Source organism: Muntiacus reevesi, chromosome 2 (assembly GCF_963930625.1).
Source record: "Muntiacus reevesi chromosome 2, mMunRee1.1, whole genome shotgun sequence".
NCBI classification, from domain to species: domain Eukaryota; kingdom Metazoa; phylum Chordata; class Mammalia; order Artiodactyla; family Cervidae; genus Muntiacus; species Muntiacus reevesi.
The window spans coordinates 192,695,875-192,705,274 of record NC_089250.1 but is presented as its reverse complement, the minus strand read 5'-3'; the positions used below and the strand labels follow the sequence as shown (position 1 = coordinate 192,705,274).

The following is a 9,400-nucleotide window of genomic DNA, read 5'->3' as shown; positions in this document are numbered from 1 at the left end:
TCTGAAACTGGAAATGGAAACCAGGAAAGTCAAGACTGGGCACCCTTGATTTTAATGGTAGCAGGGCCAGGAAGACAGCTCCCTGGGGGTGGCGGCCATGGCATCATTATAAGGCGACTATGAAAGAGTCAGAAAAGGAGGGAAATTGGCTAGGTGCCATTACAGCTACAGGGCAAATACCCCAAAGGCCTGGACCCAGGATCAGAAAGCAGTAGTCTGTAAGCTTTGAAAACAAATGTCTTGACATCCTCCAAATTTCCCTTTTGTTTCCTACATGTATTAGGTGAAGTTGTTTTGAAAACCCAGTCTTCTTTAGCTCTGTCATGGGAAATGAATGAAAGGTTTTGCCTTTACCTGAGCAACAGGGAGCCAGAAAAGAGGGCCAAGGGACAACACACAAGCTTGTCAAACAAACCTCACGGGGGACTTCCCTGATGGTCCAGTGGTCAGGACTCCACACTTCCAAAGCAGAGGACGTGAGTACGTTCCCTGGTTGGAGAACTAAGAGTCCGCACGCTGCGAGGCACGGCCAAAAATAATGATTAAAAAAAAAAGAGAGAGAGAAGAAGAAGCCTTATGGAATGGAGAAATTTGAAAGAAGAATAGCATCCATCTGGCCTATTCTAAACCCTGGAAGGTCAAGAGCGTGTTTTATCAAGGAGGGCAGCATTTTAAAACAAACATTGCATTATTTCAAATGAGTTCCATTTCTCACACTAAAGCACAAAAAAACTCTTGAGAAAAATTAAAACGGTATTATTTGAAAAAATTCAGAGAATACATGCTACATATCTCTGCAGTATGGAGTAACACATCATTGAGTCAAGATTATCAAACTTTTATGAATAATAAGCTTTTTGCCCTTCCCCCAAGGTTTGTTTTCTCAAACGTTTTCCCAAACACTACTCTTCCATCATAAGTAGTGCTGAAGCTGATCTAGAACACTGTCAAACAGCCCTTACTATAGTTACTCTGGATATGCTTTTTTTTTTAACTAGATAAATTGATTGATCGATCTCTAGTTGTGGCTTGTGGGTTCCAGAGCGTGGGCTCAGTAATTGTAGAACAAGGTAGGGCTTAGCTGCCCCTCAGCATGTGGTATCTTCCCAGACCAGGGATTGAACCTATGTCCCCTGCATTGGCAGGTCTTAACTATTGACCACCAGGGAAGTCCTGGACATACTTTTTAAATGATAAAACATGTCTTACATGTTGTGAAATAGCTCTTCTGTTGTATGAACTACTTTTAAAACTATACAAAACACCGATTATTTTAGAATTAAACTCTCTAGAAATGTCCTTACTCTTGCCCCAATAATGTAAAATATATTAATATCTATTAGATTCAAATAAATCATATACTTAAAAGTCATATATTTATGACATATAAATTTAAATTACAAGTTATATAAATTATATGCTTAAATATTTAGGCAAACAAGCTTAAATTAATCTTAAATATAAAGTCTCAAGATAAATATATTAACATCGCAATGTTTCACATCTTTAAATTTGTGAAACACTCCATTGGAAACAACAGAATAGTGATGCAATTCTTGGATGAAAATTGCTAAAACTTCTTAAAATAGTCATGTAATTTTTAAATCCACTGATTTTGAAGATAGAAATAAAAAACTGGATTGAGTTTCTCATGTCAACCTTAAAAATTACCTGTAAAGACTTACGTTAAAGGAGTAATTAAAAAAAAATATATCATCAGTGTGAATTCTTTCTTCCAGAAGAAAACTTGTTCATTTTTTTTAGAAACTTCATTCAATATATTTCTTTTTAAAGCCAAATATTTTGTACATTTCATATATCTAGGAAATGGGATATTTAACTAAGTGAACATGCTAAAAACTAAAAAATATTAACCAAAAAAAAAAAACCTTAAAAACTATAAAAATAGAAAACATCAGTAAAATATACTCAATTCAGAACCCCTGATCATACACTATTTTTTATTATATAAAACGTACTTGCAGAGCTTTAATATTAGTATAACAATAAATTATTATACAATATTTTGGAGGGGAAACCTGTTTATTCAAACTTTCTGATTGAATTTGGTGTAAACAAAAATTTACTGTAAGGACTATTTTTGGTATAAAAAATAATCTGATCCAAAAGTGTTTAGGAGACAACCTGAGATTTTTAGAAGAGATGTATACCATCAAAATGGGGGTTTTCTACATCAACCAGCAATGAAATATCAGACCAGAAATAGTAGTGATTATAAAATGCCACTTTGCCACTATCATTGATATTAACCAAGGTAGTAGAGGAGTCAAAGTGGAGTAGGAAATGGCAACCCGCTCCAGAATTCTTGCCTGGAAACTTCCATAGAGAGACGAGCCTGGCAGGCTACAGTCCATGGGGTCGCAAAGAGCCGGACACGACTGAGCACCACCACCATTAGAGAAGTGAAGATATTAGAGAATTAACACCTTCAGATTAGAATGGGGAAAAAAAGGATATTTGGATAAAACTGAAAGCTAGCATTGCTAATTAAGAAGCAGTCAGGTCTATAGGAAAGTGAATCTTCAAAAGGGAGCAGGTAACTGGTAAGCAGAGTATTTTATCTGCAGGCAATTCGCTGTGTTTAAGGGGCAAAAATGAGTCCCTTTCAGGGAGTTCTTGACTTGTCATTTCTCTGGGGGCCTTTCAACTTCATGTGTCCCCTTTGTACGGCGGAAAGTAAAAGCTGATTTGAAGGTGCCATCACCATCCTGTTGTGAAAAGCAGAGGAACGTGGCCCAAAGAAAACCACAGAGTCCAGTGTAAGCTGTTCGCCAGCGAACGGGGATGAGGCTGAAGTTGGCCAGCTGTAACAGAGAGAACACACCTGTGAGGGCTCCGTGTAAACCAAACCCGCGAATTAGCATTCTTAGCAGCTTGCAACTCACCTGTACAAAAGGCCAGTACATCAGACCACTCTGGAATAAAGGAAAACTTTATTAGGATGCTTTTAAATTGCACAAAGTCATCACGCAGTTTGTTCTGTGTGTGTGAGTGTTAGTTGCTTAGTCGTGTCCAACTCTTTGCAACCCCCTAGACTGAAGCCCACTAGGCCCCTCTGTCCATGGGATTCTCCAGGCAAGAACACTGGAATGGGTTGCCATTTCTTTCTCCAAAAGGAACTAAAGAAAGAAAGTGAAGTCACTCGGTCATGTCCGACTCTTTGCAACCCCATGGACTGTAGCCTACCAGGCTCCTGCATCCATGGAATTTTCCAGGCAGGAGTACTGCAGTGGGTTGACCCTTCCTTCTCCAAGTTTGTTCTAAAAAATATTTTAAAAAAACCAGCCACCAGACCAATAAATAAATAAATAAATAAATAAATAAAAAGATGAAACAATGGTTTAAAAAAGAAAACACCAGGCAGGAAGAATGTGGAGGCGGTAGTATATTTCAGACTAAGCAGATTAAATTAGACTACTCATGGTCTCTCAAGTGGAAGAGGGTGGGAAGTTATACAGAAAGTTGTTAGGCACAGGAATAAAGACTTTTATTAGTTATAGTCATAGATCTAGACTATACAAAAGTCTACCTTAATGAGGACCAATTCTGGAAGACAACTGCTTTCAAATCATTGTTAACAACATATATTTATATATTGCAGTTTTCCTGTTTGCTCACGCAAATGATCCAGGGAAATACCGATAAAACACAGGATCATCTATGAATTTTTGAAACCACAGACCAAACCCACTTCATGGTGATTTTCTAATAATGTATTCTAGCTACTTCACGCTAGAGAATAAGTTTAGTTTTCAAGATGGATTTATTTTAACAGGCTTTAACCTGTTGGTTCGGGTTTCCCAGGTAACAGTGGCAAAGAATCCGCCTTCCAATTCAGGAGACACAGGTTCGATCCCTGAGTTGGGAAGATTCCCTAGAGAAGGAAAGGGCAACCCACTCCAGTATTCTTGCCTGGGAAATCCCATGGACAGAGGAGGCCGGCGGGCTACAGTCCACGGAGTGGCAAAAGAGTCAGACATGACTTAGCGATTAAACAACTGAGTATACAGTACAAGAGGTGACTTGTTTCAAGCCCTGGAATAACCCTGAGAAACATTTTCCTTTTCTGTAAATACCATTGTGAAGTTAAGAAGATTCCTTTCATAGGGACTCAGCAGAATGCATACCTGGAAACATCGGCTCTAAACGTGGCAATGATTCCATTAAGCCACTCACATTCTACTATTCCTATTTTGCAAAATAACCTCTTTGACTCCAAAAAATCACTGTAATCACCAACAAGAATAAATATAAGAATGTCAGAAATCATTGTGAACACTGAATAAAATTCAGAGACACATACAGACATTCTTAAAGCCTCTCCTTCAACCATTAAAACAAATCTAAAATTCATGAAAACATTGTGCCCTTGTGTCAACCATCTGGAGCCCTAATTTAAGAATTTTTTTTTTCATTTATTTTTATTAGTTGGAGGATAATTACTTTACAATATTGTATTGGGTTTTGTCATACATTGACATGAATCAGTCATGGATTTACATGTATTCCCCATTTTTATTTAAATGTGTTTTATGTTAAAAAGATACAAAAAAGGACTTCCACGAATCTGCCTTCCAGTTCAGGGATGAAGTTTCAGTCCCTAACGGGGAACTAAAATCTCACATGCCTCGAGGAAACTAAGCCTGCACACCACAATGAAAGATCCCGAGTGCAGAAACTAAGGCACAACACAGCCAAATAAATAAATATTAAAAAAAAAAAAAAAAGATACAGAAAGATCATGGTTGTATTTTCAAAAGTCTGTCTTACCTTATACGTATTCCAGAATTTCTGTCTCATGTCCAAAAATATGTCATCCTTTCCCTGGAGAATACTCATACCTATTTGCAAAAACACACACCAAAAGAATTTTAATAAGATTCAATAGGAAGAATACTGTGTAACCGTTCACCTTCAAGTTTTCTATTCCAATATGCACGGTGACCACTGCTATCACTCACTCAGTATGTCCCATCTGACCCAACAGAGAAAACAGAAGATAATCTGCATGCTAAAACTGGATACATTTTAAAGTGATGATTAATATGAAGTGACAATAGCAGGGTATGAGGTTATAGCAGAATTATTTAAAAAAAAAAACTGTAAGAGAATTCACAAAAACCTCAATATAATCATAGTGGGACTATTGGTGACATTTTTCCTCTCCTTTCAAAAGATTTTTTGAAATTCTTAAATTTTTTAAAAATTAATTTCCTCCTTTTACAGAAAGGCTGCCAGACCCTAGGTGTTCTAGAACTTCAGATTTCCCATCTAAAGAGGCTTTCGAATTGGAATTTGAAATCAGAACATCAATTTAATGCTCCTAAAAACATGTGGAAACCTTTGATGTTCAACAACCCTGAAAAAGAAGTCAGGGGAAAAGAATAAAATCCTCTTATTTTAGGAAGGGTGTAAAAATAAGGGTGCTTTAAAAATTCTCCCCCAACTCTGATTAGGAGGAAGGGGAAATAAAATATTTTAAGTCAATTGCAGCGGATTCTTAGAACAGGACTTACAAGAAAACTGAGCCCAATATTGGTAATACTGCACTCCATCTACACAGCCGTAACTAAGGGCTAAGCACTTTATGTGCTTTCTTTCATAAGCCTGGGCTGAGGATGGTCAAGTTACAAAGGAGGAAAAGCACTCGGGAGGCTGATAGTGATCCAAGTGCAACCCAGGTGTGGATCCTGAACCAGATCTCATAATCACAGCTATTCTAGCTTCCAAGGGAGCCCCAGCATAAAGGATCATCTAAGACAGGCAATTTCCAAGTCTAAAGAGCCTTGAACAGACATGCAACCTACCCCAATCCTACCTCCCCCACTTCATTTTTACAGGAGGAAAGGGAAGTAGGGTCCAGAAATGTGAAAAGAAAAACAAAGAAGCCGTGTGGGCAGGAATCTGTTCTGGGGTCCTAGGGCTTGACCCACACGCCCCAGCAGCCCTGTCACTCTAGCATCTTTCTGGTTTCAGGCATACTGACATTCCCCAGGGAGATGAAGACCATGCCATGAATTGCGTTTGTTTCGGGCAAATCATTTTTCTCCTATGAGCCTCAGTTTCCATGTGTGTGTGTCTGTGTGTGTGTGTGTTAGTCACTCATTTGTGTCCGACTCTTTGTGACCACATAGACTGCAGCCCGCCAGGCTCTTCCGCCCATAGTATCCTCCAGGCAAGAGTACTGGGCTGGGTTGCCATTCCCTTCTCCAGGGGATCTTTCCGACCCAGGGATCAAACCCAGGTCTCCTGCATTGCAGGCAGATTCCATACTGTCTGAGCCACCAGGAAAGCCACTTCCTCATGTGTAACATGGGAATGATGGTACCTGCCTCTCTGGGGTTTTTGAGAATTAAACAGGAATCTGAGTCCCAAAAGCCAACACCGCCGCCCTCCACCCCATCACCATAGTGCAAGGCCACTGCAGCAACAGGTCCGAGGAAAGTTGACAAACCTGGCCTGGATGTCACACCCTGGGATAAGGCACAGATCTTCTCATAAACCAGGCAGCTCCCGCTCTCAGGTCCTCTAGGCTCTGACCTCACGGACGCTATCAACCGTGTGGCTGGCACTGTATCAGGCGTGATTCCTGTGGAATTTGTGAGCGACACTGGTCCTCAAAATGAGATCCATGGGGCAGTGCGGGTTCCTTCAAAGTGGTAACTTGATCACTTCGACCAGGTTTAGAAGAAAGTACCAAGAGGCACTGACAAGACCCCTTGCGGGGGGAATCTGTGATCCCCAATGCCAACGCCAGGCCCAGGATCCTTGAATTTTCTTAATGGATGGGTGCCCGTCCCTTGCTCACTCCTTTCCAGGTGATAGAAAACGCTAAGATGAAGGCCAGAGCCCTCTCCACTGTTTTAGAATTTTAGGGTTCTAAGAAAGGTTCCCAAAGTTAGGTCCTCAGGCTCCGTGGGGCACTTTCTGGGGGGGTGGCTCCCTGCACCCTCACAGGTTCAGAGTCCTCTCATCACAGGGGTCTCATTACTTCTCACATTTTCTGTGGGTTTTGATGTGGGGATGGGACTCTCTTTAGGTAAACCTTGTTACAAAAGCAGGAGAATGGCCCTGAGCACACATTCTGGGGGGAAACGGGTGGGACCCGGAGGCTCAGATGGTAAAGAATCTGCCTGCAATGCAGGAGACCTGGCTTCGATCCCTGCGTTCGGGCAGATCCCCTGGAGAAGGAATTGGCAACCCACTCCAGTATTCTTGCCTGGAGAATCCCATGGACAGAGGAGCCTGGGGAGGCTACAGTCCATGGGTCACAAAGAGTCGGACAGGACTGAGTGACCAACAGGTGAACACTTCGGCGGGACCTCAGGTTCCCCCGTCTCTGCCCAGACCATCCTGAATCCCCTCACATTTTGTTTTCGTGTTGGAAAGGGTTATCCCTCCAGAGGAAACGAGGCCCCCAGCCCCAGGCGTGAATTTTCCCAGGAGCAGGACCGCCTGCTCCTACCCTCCCCGGACCGTCCCACCCCCACGCCCCCAACCTTGTCATAGGGGTCGCAGCGGCTGTGGGAACCAGCTGGGGGTCTCCTTGATACTTCCGTGGATCTTTTTTTTTCAGGGGAAAAAATGGATCTCCATTCCTGCCTCCCCCAGTTCCGGCCTACGTACACCCCAGGCTCCCTGAAACTTCCAGCCCTAGACTATTTGCAACCCCAGTGTCCCAAACGAGCCCCTCGCGCCCTAATCCCAGGCGTCTCCAGCAATCACGCCTCAAGTTCTTTCCCCTCAACCCCCTTAATCCGCGGTGCCCAGACTTCTCGGTCCTCACACCTCGATCTCCCGCTCTCGCCCCGACCCTCCCAGTCTCCTAACCCTTGGCCCCCACGGGAGGGTTTCCAGCCCCAGCCTCCTCCCCACAGAGCCCCAGGCTCCTGCTCCGTCCCAGCCCCAGGAAGCCCCTGCCTCCAGCCCCCCAGTTCCGGATCCGACCCCGTCCCCCAGCTCCGCCTCCAGGCCCCCGCCCGGCTCCTCACCGGCGTAGAAGGTGGAGACGTACACCGGCCCGCCCAGCGCCTGGTCGCACAGCACCTTGGCCAGGATAGTGCGCGGCGCGCGCCCAGGCAGCGTGCGCTCCAGCAGGCGCAGCCACACGTAGTTGAAGTTCGCGTGGAAGGCCACGGCCACGGTAGCCACGTGCTGCGTATGTTGCCAGTCGGCCGGGCCGCCCCGCAGCAGCTGCTGCAGCGCGTCGCCGCCCGAGAAGAACCCGGCGTAAAGCAGTACGTTCGCTGGCCAAGGGTAACGCCCGGCGGCGCGCGTGAGCGCCTGCCACCAGCGCACCATGCCGGTTCCCAAGGCGCCCCACGAACGCAGGCCGCTGGCTCCCTGGTCTCCACCCTCCGCCCGGGCAGCCCGCGCGCCGCCTCCAGCACCTACCTCCTCCCGATGCTCGAAGGCGATTGGGCGCCCCGCGCACACCCAACCCCCGCCGGCCAATCCCGTGGCCCCTGGCGATCCTGGGGGCTGAGCTTTTGATGTGCGGTGGGTCCACAAATGCTTGATCCCCTTGCAAGAAACACCCAGAACAGGCAAATCCATTCGGACGGTAGACCAGTCAGGGGCTGGGCGATGGCGCGGAGCGGGCGGGGGTGCGAAGTGACTGCTAATCGGCTGCGGGGTTCTTTTGTGGCTTGATGAAATATCTAGTAATTAGGTAATGGTAGCGATTGCTTGGTAACGAAAACCATTGAATGAATTGTGAATTGTGTGGCATGTGAATTATACCTCAAAAACAAACAAACAAAAAGTTTAAAAAAGAAGGAGAAGCTTGGGGATAAGTGGGCATACCAAAAACTCGATTACCAAGGTGGCGGTGTATTTTAAATGTTTTACATGCAAGAGTTTCACAGTTTCGACACATACAGTGCACTGACTATGTACCAGTCTTTGGAGACAATGTCGGAAATTAACCTCTGAGGCCTTTCCTGAATGTGAGGTGGGATTCGATCCTCTTCAGAGACTGTGCCTCAATGAATATTGCCTCCCAAAACATATGCTGAGTTCCCAGAAGCAGGGGGTCATTGGAAACTCAAACAGCAGGTGTAACCTCTGACCTCATGGAAGTCATTTTCTCTTCTTTTTCTCCATTTTGCCTTCCTCCGTGGTCACATCCTATTCCATTTTCGTTTTCTCTCTTTCTCTCTTCTGTTTACCCTATTTCAGTTAATTATTAATTTTTTATTGTTAACTTTTCATTTTTGAAATAATGCCAGACTTTTTGAAATGTTGCAAAAGTAGTACAGAGTTCCCGTACACTCTTCACCCAAGCTTCCCCAGATATTGACATCTTACATAACCATAGTACAATTGTCAGAACAAGAAAACAGGCACTGATGTAATGTCCCACCTACAGACTTTATTC

The 9,400-nt window shown here is 44.1% G+C and overlaps 1 protein-coding gene across 2 annotated transcripts; it reads right to left on the bottom strand.

Moving 5' to 3' along the window:
* Positions 1–1,819: 1,819 nt before the first annotated feature.
* Positions 1,820–8,371, bottom strand: MPV17L (MPV17 mitochondrial inner membrane protein like). Of its 2 annotated transcripts, XM_065924398.1 has the most exons (4): positions 8,013–8,371; positions 4,792–4,862; positions 2,907–2,936; positions 1,847–2,825 (listed from the first exon to the last, which is right to left on the bottom strand). In XM_065924398.1, exons 1-4 carry the CDS (start codon positions 8,320–8,322, stop codon positions 2,646–2,648), a joined length of 591 nt encoding a protein of 196 aa, XP_065780470.1. In that variant the 5' UTR covers positions 8,323–8,371; the 3' UTR covers positions 1,847–2,645. The 2 variants fall into 2 exon arrangements, with proteins under 2 accessions (XP_065780472.1, XP_065780470.1); XM_065924400.1 differs by lacking the exon at positions 4,792–4,862 and having other exon boundaries at positions 1,820–2,825.
* Positions 8,372–9,400: the final 1,029 nt, after the last annotated feature.

What these genes read in the sequence shown, in the direction of transcription:
- MPV17L (XM_065924398.1), bottom strand. Translation starts at nt 8,322, where the DNA reads ATGGTGCGCTGGTGGCAGGCGCTCACGCGCGCCGCCGGGCGTTACCCT. An exon ending in AATTCTGGAATACGTATAAG is followed by an intron (nt 2,937 to 4,791) that starts GTAAGACAGACT and finishes CCTTTATTCCAG; the next exon opens with AGTGGTCTGATGTACTGGCC. An exon ending in TGTACTGGCCTTTTGTACAG is followed by an intron (nt 2,826 to 2,906) that starts GTGAGTTGCAAG and finishes TCTCTGTTACAG; the next exon opens with CTGGCCAACTTCAGCCTCAT.